The 14652-nt window shown below is 40.7% G+C and overlaps 2 protein-coding genes across 3 annotated transcripts in view; both read left to right on the top strand.

Moving 5' to 3' along the window:
• Window positions 1–1792, top strand: part of tmem59 (transmembrane protein 59) — a 40713-nt gene extending 38921 nt beyond the window's left edge. For both annotated transcript variants that reach the window (XM_043699636.2, XM_043699635.2), the window contains one exon: window positions 890–1792. In XM_043699636.2, coding sequence (XP_043555571.1) covers window positions 890–1042 — 153 coding nt within the window. In that variant the 3' untranslated portion in view covers window positions 1043–1792. The remainder of the gene's footprint in view (window positions 1–889) is intronic.
• LOC122554072 (low-density lipoprotein receptor class A domain-containing protein 1-like) lies at window positions 1272–13613 on the top strand. Its single transcript, XM_087990237.1, has 5 exons — window positions 1272–1285; window positions 2094–2115; window positions 11439–11502; window positions 11626–11772; window positions 13284–13613. Exons 1-5 carry the CDS (start codon window positions 1272–1274, stop codon window positions 13445–13447), a joined length of 411 nt encoding a protein of 136 aa, XP_087846363.1. The 3' UTR covers window positions 13448–13613.
• The last annotated feature ends 1039 nt before the right edge of the window (window positions 13614–14652 follow it).

Below are 14652 nucleotides of genomic sequence, written 5' to 3'. Positions count from 1 at the left end.
TAAAATGAGGAATGTGGATACGATAAATAGACAAAGTCTTTTCACTGGGGTAGGGGAGTCCAGAACTAGAGGGAATAGATTTAGGGTGAGGGGGTAAAAATTTAAAATGGATCTAAGGGGTGACTTTTTCACACAGAGGGTGGTGCATGTATGAAATGAGCTGCCAGAGGAAGTGGTGGAGGTTTGTACAATAGCAACATTTAGTATTTAGGCCAAATGCTGGCAAATGGGACTAATTAATTTAGGATATCTGGTTGGCATGGATGAGTTAGACCAAAGGTCTTTTGCCATGCTGTACATCTGACTGTGGGTCTAATCTAAGGAAATATTCAGCATGATGAATCTCAGCATTCATGAATGCTAAGGAAGAAATTTAAAATGCTGCTTTACATAAAAAGGGAAATTAAATTAAAAATCACCTTCCTTTGATTTGGACGTGGTCAATGATCGAGAGTAAGCTGCCATTCTCATCAAAACAGAAGCAGGCCATTGGTCTGCTCAACTCCATCATTCTAGGGTGGCCTGATGACTCAGTAATTAGCAATTCTGACTCGCAGCTCTAGCGACCCGGGTTTGATTCCACCCTCTATTGTCTGTCTGTGGGGAGTTTGCATGTTCTTCGTGTCTTTGTGGGTTTCCTCTGGGTTGCTCTGACTTCCTTCCATAATCCCAACATCATACTGAGAAAGCGGGGGGATGTGGATGCAGTTACAATATTTAAAAGACATTTGAATAAATACATGAATAGGAAGAGTTTCGAGGGAGATGGGCCAGGAGGGACTAATTTAGTTTGGGATTATTTTCAATATGGTTAGGCTGAAGGGTCTACATCTGTGCTCTATGACTCTGTGACAAGTTTTCAGTGATCAGGTGTGCATTTCCGTTACAGAAACTAAGCATATATGGAGACATGGAATTTATGAATGAATTGAAGCTAACTCCATATCCAGCATCTTCATTGATTGTCATCAAATCCAAGGATGAAAAGGACATGGCAGGACCCATACCTACTAAAGTGAACCTGGATCACTCGACGATTTAGACAATGTGGATGAAATTTGGACTCTCCTTGTGTTCTGAAATTTTAAAGTGGTAGTTTTTGCCAAATGTCTAGTTGAGGTGAAATTTCAAAATTAAGATAAATATTGTTTTTTGTTACATTCCTGGGATGCAAACAATAATTGGAACTTTAGGGTGACATAGATTTGAGCTGTTTTATTAAAGGGGTCGATTCTAAATAGCTCTTAGTGTTGCACAACACACTTGTCTGCATGTTTGAAAACTTGTAAGCAGCTGACCCTTTTTGTTCGCACTGGTTGTTCCTTTGTACAGATTAAATGTCACTGCTTGTAACACTTCTTACGATTGTTATTTCTACAATCTGGATATTTAACTCTAGTTTTAATCAATTTATGTATTAACATCTTTTCCTTTTTCTGTACCTGCATCATGGATACCTTGCTCTTGGATATATGAAAAAGTTGTGTGCACACATTATGTAAATATTGAGCCACAGTAACCTCAGAACGCAATTTAAGTTTTTCCCATTTCTCAGTAACTCATTGATAATAAACCTCGTGGCTATTTTACAACTGAGCTGTGTTTTCTTTTAGTGCACTTCCATTGTTTTCTTCAAGTTAAACATTTTTTTGCTTTGATTTATAAAATCTTTATTATAATCAAACTCTAGTACTGTTTGTAGTTTTGATCCAAATGTAATTTCCTCATGGGTTTTGTGGACAACATTTTTTGTTCAAGGAATTATAAAATAAACATTGGTTTAATCACCTCATCAAGTGATGCAATGCTGTTTATTCTACTTCTTTAAAAATGTGAAATATTTGAACATTTTTCCCAAATGAAAACAAAGTTTGCAGATCTTTGTATTGTTTGCAATAATGCAATGTGACCTGTAGGATGTTGGAGAGTGGTGCGCTCAGCAAATGATTGGATAGAATGGAATGAGGATGGATTATTTGGCTGCTGTTCAACAAATCAGACTGAGTAAATTCTGTTGTCAGATTTGCTGCCTCCGAGGAATGGATAAAGCTGATGTGCTACCTTTCACAATTCTGCAGTATCTGAATAATTAGCTATTGGAAAAGATCTTCAATAGTAAGTGTACAGTCTAGATATACTTTAATTGCATATTAAGGAGAAAGCCGCTTTATGAAAGTATTTAGAAATAAACTCTTTTTAACCCTTTGATTGATTAAATTTAGGCAACCATGTTATATTCATCGTAGTTACCAATCACTTTTAGCCTCCAGTTTCTCTGAATGGAAAAGTATTGAAGAATTTGCATCTCCTCTTCATCTTGTTTATGGTGATCAGATTATTTTAACCATAACGTTCTTCTAATCCCTTGCTGGTTCTGAATTTTTTTTAAATGTTCGATTTAACTTTAGCAATCACTTGATTACACCAGTATTAGCTAAATCATTCTAGTAAATTGTTTGCGCCTTAATCTTTTCACTGCCTAACTGATTACCTAAGATTATAACAATAGTAATCCTATTTGAATTGGCTATTCTGTCTATTGTGCATGTATTTCAAAACCCTTTGAAAATAGCTCAAGAAGTTGGAAGGTCATGTTACAGCTGAACAAGATATTGGTTAGGCCACTATTGGATTATTGCACTCAATTCCACAAAGATGTTGTGGAACTCGAAAGGTTTTAGAAAAGAGTTACTTAGATTGAAGGGTTTGAGCTATGGGGAGAAGCTGAATAAGCTAGGGCTATTTTTCCCTGGGATCTTTATAGAGGGGTGATCTTAGATTTTACAAAATCATGAGGGGCAGGAACAGGATGAATAGCAGAGGTCTTTTCTCCAGGATAGACTAGTCCAAAACTAGAAGGCGTAGGTTTAAGATGAGAGGGGCAAGATTTAAGAGGGACCTAAGAGGCATCCTTTTTGTTTGAGGGTAGTGTGCATATGGAATAAGCTGCCAGAGGAAGTGGTGGAGGCTGGTACAATTACAACAATTTGAAGAAGCATCTGGATGGGTACATGAATAGGAGGTGATCTAGAGGGATATGGGCCAAGTGTTGGCCAATGGAACTAGATTAAATTAGGATAGTTGGTGGTCATGGACAAGTTGGACCAAAGTGTATAAGTCCTGCTAAGATTTACTTCCCCAAAATGCAGCACCTTGCATTTATCTGAATTAAACTCCATCTGCCACTTCTCAGCCCATTGGCCCATCTGGTAAAGATCCTGTTGTAATCTGAGGTAATCCTCTTCGCTGTTCACTACACCTCCTATTTTGGTGTTATCTGCAACTTTACTAACTGTACCTCTTATGCTCTCATCCAAGTCATTTATGTAAATGACAAAAAGTAGAGGACCCAGCACTGATCCTTGTGGCACTCCACTGGTCACAGCCCTCCAGTCTGAAAAACAACCCTCCACCACCACCTTCTGTCTTCTACCTTTTGAGCCAGTTCTGTATCCAAATGGCCAGTTCTCCCTGTATTCCATGAGATCTAACCTTGCTAATCAGTCTCCCGTGGGGATCCTTGTCGCACACCTTACTAAAGTCCATATAGATCGCATCTACCGCTCTGCCCTCATCAATCTTCTTTGTTACTTTTTCAAAAAACTAAATCTAGTTTGTAAGACATGATTTCCCATGCACAAAGTCATGTTGACTATCCCTATTCAGTCCTTGTATTTCCAAATACATATACACCCTGTCCCTCAGGATTCCCTCCAACAACTTGCCCATCACTGAGGTCAGGCTCACTGGTCTACAGTTCCCTGGCTTGTCCTTACTACCTTTCTTAAACAGTGTCACCACGTTTTGCCAACCTCTAGTCTTTTGATACCTCACCTATGACTATCGATGATACAGATATCTCAGCCAGAGGCCCAGCAATCACTTCTCTAGCTTTCCACAGAGCTTTCGGGTACACCTGATCAGGTCCTTGGTATTTATCCACCTTTAACCGTTTCAAGACATCCAGCACTTCCTCCTCTGTAATCTGGACATTTTGCAATTATGTCACCATCTATTTCCCTACAGTCTATATCTTACATATCCTTTTCCACAGTAAATACAGATTCAAAATACTTATTTAGTATCTTCCCCATTTTCTGTGGCTCCACACAAAGGCTTCCTTGCTGATCTTTGAGGGGCCCTATTCTCTAGGAGAAAGTGAGGACTGCAGATGCTGGAGATAAGAGCTGAAAAATGTGTTGCTGGAAAAGCGCAGCAGGTCAGGCAGCATCCAAGGAGCAGGAGAATCAACGTTTCAGGCATAAGCCATGAAGAAGGGCCCTATTCTCTCCCAAGTTACCCTTTTGTCCTTAATATATTTGCAAAATCCCTTTGGATTCTCCTTAATTCTATTTACCAAAGCTATCTCATGTCCCCTTTTTGCCCTCCTGATTTCCCTCTTAAGTATACTCCTCCTTCCTTTATATTCTTCTAAGGATTCACTCGATCTATACCTTGCATATGCTTTTTTCTTAACCAAACCATCAATTTCTTTAGTCATCCAGCATTCCCTATACCTACCAGCCTTTCCTTTCACCCTGACAGGAATATACTTTCTCTGCATTCTCGTTATCTCATTTCTGAAGGCTTCCCATTTTCCAGCTGTCCCTTTACCTGCGAACATCTGCCCCCAATCAGCTTTTGAAAGTTCTTGCCTAATACTGTTTAAAATTTGCCTTTCTCCAATTTAGAACTTCAACTTTTAGATCTAGTCTATCCTCTTCCATCACTATTTTAAATTTAATAGAATTATGGTCGCTGGCCCCAAAGTGCTCCCCCACTGACACCAGTCACCTGCCCTGCCTTATTTCCCAAGAGTAAGTCAAGTTTTGCACCTCTAGTAGGTACATCCACATACTGAATCAGAAAATTATCTTGTACGCACTTAACAAATTCCTCTGACCGAAATCTTTTAACACTATGGCAGTCCCAGTCAATGTTTGGAAAGTTAAAATCCCCTACCATAACCACCCTGTTATTCTTACAGATAGCTGAGATCTCCTTACAATTTTGTTTCTCAATTTCCCTCTGGCTATTAGGGGGTCTATAATACCATCCCAATAAGGTAATCATCCCTTTCTTATTTCTCAGTTCCACCCAAATAACTTCCCTGGATGAATTTACGGGAATATCCTCCCTCAGCACAGCTGTAATGTTGAAGGACACAGCTGTGTCCCTGTCTCTCTCTGTCCCCCCCCTCTCTCACGGTACCCCTGTCTCTATGTCCATCTCTGTCTGTTCCTCACTCGCTCTCTCTCCTCCTGTCCGCCCCCCTTATCAAAAACACCACTCCCCATCCTCTCTCGCCTCCCTTTCTATCCTTGCAGTAGCTTTTGTATCCTGGAACATTAAGCTGCCAGTCCTGCCCATTCCTGAGCCATGTTTCTGTATTTGCTGTGATAACCTAGTCCTGTGTTCCTAACCACACCCTGAGTTCATCTGCCTTCCCCGTTAGGCCCCTTGTATTGAAATAAATGCAGTTAGTCCTACCTTGTCCCTTCTTTCTGTGATTTGTTTGACTTGCTTCTGTTCTCAACTGTACCAGTCTCAGATTGATCTCATTCCTCACTATCCCCCTGGCTCCCACCCACCCCCCCCCCCCCCCCCACCCCTCCCCCACCCACTAGGATAAATCCTCCCAAGCAGCTCTAGCAAATCTCCCTGCCAGTATATTAGTCCCCTTCCAATTTAGGTGCATCTATTCCAAAAGAGATTCCACTGATCCAAAAATGTGAATTCTTCTCCCATACACCAGCTCCTCAACCATGTATTCATCTGCTCTGTCCTCCTATTCCTGCCCTCACTAGCTTGTAGCACTGGGAGTAATCCAGATATTACTACTCTCCAGGACCTCCTTTTTAAATTTCTGCCTAACTCTGTAATCTCCCTTCAGAATCTCAACCTTTTCCCTTACTGTGTCGTTGGTTCCAATGTAGACAATGACCTCTTGCTGGCCCCTCTCCCCCGTGCGAACATTCTGAGACATCCTTGATCCTGGCACCAGGGAAGCAACACACCATTCTGCTTTTTTGCTGCAGGTCATAGAAACGTCTGTCTGTACCTCAGACTACAGAATCCCCTAAAACAATTGATCTCTTGGAACCCAAAGTACCCCTCGTTGCATTAGAGAAAGTCTCAATACCAGAAACTTGGCTGTTCGTGCTACGTTCCCCTGAGAATCCATCACCCCCTACATTTTCCAAAACAGCATACCTATTTGAAATGGGTATATCCACAAAAGACTCCTACACTAGGTGCCTACCTCGCGTCTTTCCTGGAGTTAACCCATCTATGTGACTGTATCTGAGACTTTTCCCCCCTTCCTACAACTGCCATCCATCACATACTGTTGTCTTGCAAATTCCTCATTGCTTCTAACTGTCTCTCCAACCGATCCATTCAATCGGATAAGATTCGCATCCAACAGCATTTATGGCAGATATCATCCGCAGTAACCCTTGAACTCTCTTTAAACTCCCACATCTGACAAGAAGTACGTATCACTGTACTAAAGGCCATTTTTACTCCTTCACAATCTACATTCCTAGAAAATACCAACGTCTTATTCCTCTACAAAACACTGCCCCAGGTTAAATGAATAGTTATGGTTATATTTTAAGTTTAATCAAGAGACATATCTCTCAAAACATTAACCAAGAAAGAACCCTCTCTAATCACTACTGCAGCCTTTCTGTTGGACACACTTAAAACAATGATTGACTTATCTGATTCCGTGCTGTGAACTTTGCCCAAACAGGTTTCTCCAAGATTAGTTGTGAATTTCACTATTTGTTAATTTTACCAGACGCACTCTGTCCAGCCATACATGAATTCAAAACAGCAAAAGCAGTATCTGTGCAGGTCAGCAGTAACAGTGCAGGTAGTTGAATTGGTTTCGTAACTTGGTGATTGTATCCATTTTTTAAAAAATGTATATAAATTTAAGGCATCTCTGTCTATCAACAAATGTTTCAGTTGTATTTGGAGATGTCCTTGGTGTTGAAATCCCGTTTTAATACCTGAGGAAACAATTGTGCATGGATTATACAATGGAGCTCATTATCTTATCAGATCGAATGGATCTGTTGGAGAGACAGAAGCAATGAGGAATTTGCAACAGCAACAGTATGTGATGGATGGCAGTTATAGGAAGGGGGAAAAGTCTCAGATACAGGCACATAGATGGATTAACTCCAGGAAAGGTATGAGAGGTAGGCAGCTAGTGCAGGAGTCTTCCGTGGCTCAATCCATTTCAAACAGGTATGCTGTCTTGGAAAATGTAGGGGGTGATGGATTCTCAGGGGAACGGAGCATGAACAGCCAAGTTTCTGGTATTGAGACTGGCTCTAATGCAACGAGGGGTACTTTGGGTTCCAAGAGATCAATTGTGTTAGGGGATTCTGTAGTCCGAGGTATAGACAGATGTTTCTGTGGCCAGCAGTGAAAAATCAGAATGGTGTGTTGCTTCCCTGGTGCCAGGATCAAGGATGCCTCAGAGAGGGTACAGAATGTTCTCAAGGGGGAGAGGGGCCAGCAAGAGGTCATTGCCCACATTGGAACCAATGATATAGGAAAGGAAAAGGTTGAGATTCTGAAGGGAGATTACAGAGAGGCAGAAATTTAAAAAGGAGGTCCTGGAGAGTAGTAATATCTGGATTACTCCCAGTGCTACAAGCTAGCAAGGGCAGGAATAGGAGGATAGAGCAGATGAATACATGGCTGAGGAGCTGGTATACGGGAGAAGGATTCACATTTTTGGATCATTGGAATCTCTTTTGGGGTAGATGTGACCTGTACAAGAAGGCCGGATTGCACCTAAATTGGAAGGGGTCTAATATACTGGCAGGGAGATTTGCTAGAGCTGCTCCAGAAGCGAGTAAAACAGTCAGGGCAGGCAGGGACAAGGTAGGGCTAATAAATTAAACTGCATTTATTTCAATGCAAGGGGCCTAACAGGGAAGGCAGATGAACTCAGGGCATGGTTAGGAACATGGGACTGGGAAATCATAGTAATTACAGAAACATGGCTCAGGGATGGGCAGGACTGGCAGTTTAATGTTCCAGGATACAAAAGCTACAGGAAGGATAGAAAGGGAGGCAAGAGAGGATGGGGAGTGGTGTTTTTGATAAGGGATACCATTACAGCTGTGCTGAGGGAGGATATTCCCGTAAATACATCCAGGGAAGTTATTTGGGTGGAACTGAGAAATAATAATAGGGTGATTATGGTAGGGGATTTTAACTTTCCAAACGTAGACTGGGACTGCCATAGTGTTAAGGGTTCAGATGGAGAGGAATTTGTTAAGTGTGTACAAGAAAAGTTTCTGATTCAGTGTGTGGATGTACCTACTAGAGAAGGTGCAAAACTTGACCTACTCTTGGGAAATAAGGCAGGGCAGGTGACTGAGGTGTCAGTGGTGGAGCACTTTGGGGCCAGCGACTATAGTTCTATTAGTTTTAAAATAGTGATGGAAAAGGATAGATCAGATCTAAAAGTTGAAGTTCTAAATTGGAGAAAGGCCAATTTTGATGGTATTAGGCAAGAACTTTCAAAAGCTGATTGGGGCAGATGTTCGCAGGTAAAGGGATGGCTGGAAAATGGGAAGCCTTCAGAAATGAGATAACAAGAATCCAGAGAAAGTATATTCCTGTCAGGGTGAAAGGAAAGGCTGGTAGGTATAGGGAATGCTGAATGACTAAAGAAATTGATGGTTTGGTTAAGAAAAATAAGGAAGCCTATGTAAGGTATACACAGGATAGATCGAGTGAATCCTTAGAAAAGTATAAAGGCAGTCGGAGTATACTTAAGAAGGAAATCAGGAAGGCAAAAAGGGGACATGAGATAGCTTTGGCAAATAGAATTAAGGAGAATCCAAAGAGTTTTTACAAATACATTAAGGACAAAAGGGTAACTAGGGAGAGAATAGGGCCCCTCAAAGATCAGCAAGGTGGCCTTTATGTGGAGCCGCAGAAAATGGGGGAGATACTAAACAAGTATTTTACATCAGTATTTACCGTGGAAAAAGATATGGATGATATAGACTGTAGGGAATAGATGGTGACACCTTGCAAAATGTCCACATTATGGAGGAGGAAGTGCTGGATGCCTTGAAACACATAAAGGTGGATAAATCCCCAGGACCTGATCAGGTGTACCCTAGAACTCTGTGGGAAGCTGGAGAAGTGATTGCTGGGCCTCTTGCTGAGATATTTGTATCATCGATAGTCACAGGTGAGGTACCAAAAGACTGGAGGTTGGCAAACATGGTGCCATTGTTTTAGAAGGATGGTAAGGACAAGCCAGTGAGCCTGACATCAGTGGTAGGCAAGTTGTTGGAGAGAATCCTGAGGGACAGGATGTACGTATATTTGGAAAGGCAAGGACTGAATAGGGATAGTCAACATGGTTTTGTGGGAAATAATGTCTCACAAACTTGATTTAGTTTTTTGAAGAAGTAAAGAAGATTGATGAGGGCAGAGCAGCAGATGTGATCTGTATGGACTTCAGTAAGGCGTTCGACAAGGTTCCCCAAGGGAGACTGGTTAGCAAGGTTAGATCTCATGGAATACAGGGAGAACTAGACATTTGGATACAGAACTGGCTCAAAGGTAGAAGACAGATGGTGGTGCTGGTGGAGGGTTGTTTTTTCAGACTGGAGGGCTGTGACCAGTGGAGTGCCACAAGGATTGGTGCTGGGCCCTCTACTTTTTGTCATTTACATAAATGATTTGGATGCGAGCATAAGAGCTCCAGTTAGTGAGTTTGCAGATGACAACAAAATTGGAGGTGTCGTGGACAGAGAAGAGGGTTACCTCAGATTACAACGGGATCTTGACCCAATGGGCCAATGGGCTGAGAAGTGGCAGATGAAGTTTAATTCAGATAAATGTGAGGTGCTGCATTTTGGGAAAGCAAATCCTAGCAGGACTTATACACTTAATGGTAAGGTCCTAGGGAGTGTTGCTGAACAAAGAGACCTTGGAGTGGAGGTTCATAGCTCCTTGAAAGTAGAGTCGCACGTAGATAGGGTAGTGAAGAAGGCGTTTGGTATGCTTTCCTTTATTGGTCAGAGTATTGAGTACATGGGTTAGGAGGTCATGTTGCAACTGTACAGGACATTGGTTAGGCCACTGTTCGAATATTGCATGCAATTCTGGTCTCCTTCCTATCGGAAAGATGTTGTGAAACTTGAAAGGGTTCAGAAAAGATTTACAAGGATGTTGCCAGAGTTGGAGGATTTGAGTTACAGGGAGAGGCTGAACAGGCTGGGGCTGTTTTCCCTGGAGCCTCGGAGGCTGAGGGGTGACCTTATAGAGGTTTACAAAATTATGAGGGGCATGGATAGGATAAATACACAAGTCTTTTCTCTGGGGCCAGGAAGTCCAGAACTAGAGGGCATAGGTTTAGGGTGAGAGAGGAAAGATATAAAAGAGACCTAAGGGGCAACTTTTTCACACAGAGGGTGGTATGTGTATGGAATGAGCTGCCAGGCTAGTACAATTGCAACATTTAAAAGGCATTGGATGTGTATATGAATAGGAAGGGTTTGGAGGGATATGGGCTGGATGCCGGCAGGTGGGACTAGATTGGGTTGGGATATTTGGTCGGCAGGGACAGGTTGGACCGAAGGGTCTGTTTCCATGTTGTACATCTCTATGACTCTATGCTAGTTGACTATTTGTAGAGATTACTGTTGAAGAGTTGAAGAGGGAGGTTTTAGTTATTAAAGTCCTTTAGAATTGCTGTCACTGATATAATGTATAAGGTACATGCAACCATTTGTAGACAGCAGGTTCTGGTAAACAGTAATGAGAATGACCAGATGTTTGTTTTGGTGGTGATGGTTAAAACAATATAACCAAAAGGGAAAATGCCTTTACTCCTCCTCAAAATAGCATCACAGGATTTTTTATTCATTTGAGAAACCAAATAGGCCAAATTAAATATAGGGGGTAGAGTTTAAAAAAATCAACTTGTTAGTAAGTTTTTGTTTTTCAGACTTTATCAGCTCTATCTTATTCCTTAAATCTAGGTTCCATTTCTATTCAACTTTGAAGCATTGTTGGCAGATGCTAGAGGCTCATGATTTATGTGCTGCTGTACTGAACAAAATTTATAGTATTGACTTTGATAAAGTCTTGGCACAAACTACATCCATCTATTTTATTTATCTATGTTACACTTAGTATCTAAGTAACGGATTTGTATTGAAAGAACTGACATCACTGGATCATTTCTCCAAACCAAAATCTTCCCAGTAATAAAGACTAACATCGTGCAGCAGGAACTGGCAAAAATGAAATTTAATAAGACATACCCGGAAAATACCAGCATGGTACTGAAGAGAATTGACAGATTAATATCACAATGTTCAATGGAGGATAGTATACACTTGACTAACGTTTCTTTCTTTGTTATCCATTCCATCAACATATAGCGAAGTTTTGATGTCGTTTCTTTTGGTTCAACACTTTCTGTGACATCCAACAACAGCAAGAAAGGTAAATGTGTGGGAATGGAAAATGTGCGCTACTTTTAATTTTGTTGCACTCTGTAATTTGTTGATGGATGGATTTTGCAGGAGGATATGAAATGATGTTGTTTTCCCTTCACCCTCCCATCAGATTGTTGGGATTGCAGTCAGAGTGATCCACCTCGTTGCTGGTGCTCCAGGCAGTGCTGCTGGATCTCTATTGTGATGCTGTTATTGGGAGTTACTGCTGCTGCTCTGGCATGTGCTGTGGTCTTTGGCATTCCAAAAAATATTCAAGGTTAGATTCATGAGGTGGAGCTTTCCAATTTGCTCCCAGATATCTGTTGTCCAGCAATATTAAAGGTTGTGGATTTTTTTTTTAAATTGAGTTGTATCTATAAACCATATTATGTCTAACTATATCCATGTAGTATTTTAACTGGTACAAAGAAGTTCCCTTCTCACAACACTGGTAATGTCCTGAGTTTGGCATGGTGAATTTCTGGTGATTACACCCTGGCATTTTATTCACGTTGCCATTTCTTGATTATTATTCAGTTGTATTTGAATCCAGCAGCAACAATGCAAATTAGACTAAATTGGATAAACTACAGCAGGGCCCACATTTGTAATTTCAATTGACTACTGGTCACAGGAATTGTGTCAAGAGCTGATCAAAGGAAATTTGAAAACTCAGGTCAAGGCAATTAAATCAGTCAGCTGAAGTATGACTCATTTCCTGCAAATTGCACTTCTCTTTGTGATGCTGGAAAATGCCATGTTCCATTCACAAATTAATAATTATTTCATAGTTTATACTGATTAACAAAATTTTGCTTTCAGGCTACGTTAATTTGTCTGAAATCCTGAATGTAATTTATAATCTCAGACTAGATCCCTAAGTTTGATTAGAATGGATGGAACTTGAAATTTTGGGTACTTGGTAAGAAAATAAAGCCATTAGATTCTACTGGTTTAAAAAACTGATACAAATTTTACTACATAGTCAAAAAGTAAATTCTACAGTATGTACCTCTTTCTGGCATCCAGAATTAACACAGCAAATAAGAAATAACAGGCAAATTGTTGTGAAGAACATGTCATTTGGGCATATTAAATAGCAGATGTAACCAAGATAAATATCATGAAGTTCTCAATCTCATGAACACTGCCTTCCTCACAAGTAACTTCAACTCTTTCAAAGATTTATCCTTTTGATTTTCCTCAAGCCACTCTTTTTTTAGACTGCACACCTAATGGTTTGCGTCACATTTCACTGGATTCATGAAGCTGTGCTCCAGCAAACCATTGGCATGGTTCCCTCCCTCTTCCATGGACAACTAGATTTATTAAACTGGGGCTGCCCCTGGTTTCTCCAAACTCCAATCTCCTGGTTGCAACAAGCTGTAAACGGCTCTTGAGCTTCTGAGCCCTAACTGTCAACAGCATGAAAAAGTGTGCTTCTGAGGCCTTTAGCTTCCTATGGTTTCCTTGAGTTCTAACTGACCTGAGTAAACCTGTGCTGCATGGACTTTGTATTCTGCTTACCCTGGGCTAGGTAGGGGCGGTTGGAGGAGAGGGTGTGCTCAATTGAAGGGAGGCTTTTAAAAAATCGAAAAGAAATACAAGAGCAGAAGTGCAAGGTAGTGTGATAGGAAAGAAAATATAAGCAAAAGAGCACAGTAGAAATTGGAGCCAGAGTGGGGAGAAATGGTAAATAATCAAAGTTCAAGACTCTTTACAATGTTGTGTGCAGGATAAGTGGTGACTGGAGAATCAAACTGTTAAAACTCAATATACCCTTTCCAGACAGATTTTGTATAACTGCAAATAATCATTCAGGATTCCTGTGTGATGACCGTGTCACCTGTTTGCAATCTTCTCAAGTTTGCCACAGGATCAAGGATTGTTTGGACAATGCTCATGAACCTGCAATGTGCAGTAGGTATCGTTATATTTCTTTTTGTATTTAATTTCCTTTGAAATGACTTTAGCTGATGCCCCACTCTTTTGCCAGGTGACTTGCCGCACAATCTACCAAGCTATCTTGTGTTTAGATGTGGCAATCCTAATTCATGGATTTACACTGACCAAGTGTGTAATGGGTTCAACAACTGTGGAGATTGCTCAGATGAATCAGGACCACGTGAGCATTGATTCTTATCAGAATCCAGTAAATCAATAACAACCTAGGGATATTTTTTAAAAAAGTGTTTTGAGTTTGTTGCAACGTTTTAAGAAAATAGTTAAACAATATTTCTGATGCATTAGAAACTCTTCCACACAGCTGGAAAGGGACGTTGTTTCAGGGCACTGCACTTTGGCTGGGGAAGGTATATGTGGGGTATGGCAATAAGATCGTTCTCGATAGGTTGTTAGTTAACACACTAGCAGCTGGAGAATGTATTTCCTTCTGCTTATGTCCTTGGGGTGCTGCATGAGTAAGACTGGTGTGGAAAACATGAGTGCCCCCATTTATGAGCTTGCAACTATCTCCAATTAAGGTTTTATGGCATATCTAACCGTACTATATGCAATCTCAAGTATTTGATATAGTTAATAGTTCTTAAACATAACAACTGTTTCTAGCCCTAAATGTCACCTGACCATCTGCAGCACATTTTCTATGTTAAGATTTAAATATGGTTGATGTCAAACTATTGCTATATTTTTGGATCTAATTTTAATTTCAGTGTCCAACTGTCTTCCGTGTGGGCCACAGTACTGGAGCTGCAAATCTGTTGTCTCTCAGTACTGTAACTGCATTCCCAGAGAACTGTGCAGGGATGATGTACAACACTGTGTGGATTGGTCAGATGAGTACACCTGTCCTGCAAACTGATGTCAGAAGTGGGAAGGAATAGCATAACACCAAGGGTGATGACAGCCTGAGTATCAGTAATCCCATATTGCTTAACAAGGACAGCAGATTTCTGTTTTGTGCTTCTTTTATCTACAAAATGCATCTTTGACCTGCAAATGGCTTTGGAAATTACGGCATCTCACTGCATACACTATATTTTAAGCTGTTACAGACTCAAACTTACACAGATGCAAGCATCCATCCCATTCTTGTGAAACAGTTGTGCAGCATTATTGTCTATTAAAATGGTATCTATGTTCAAACTCTCCAGCATAACAAGAATCAATGTTACTTAAACTGTAATTGGTTTGTGCC

Source organism: Chiloscyllium plagiosum, unplaced genomic scaffold (assembly GCF_037043375.1).
Source record: "Chiloscyllium plagiosum isolate Xiang-an unplaced genomic scaffold, Cpla_swu_hap1 HiC_scaffold_9, whole genome shotgun sequence".
Taxonomy (NCBI): Eukaryota; Metazoa; Chordata; class Chondrichthyes; order Orectolobiformes; family Hemiscylliidae; genus Chiloscyllium; species Chiloscyllium plagiosum.
The sequence above is the reverse complement of the archived record's forward strand: the minus strand, read 5'-3'. Positions and strand labels throughout refer to the sequence as shown.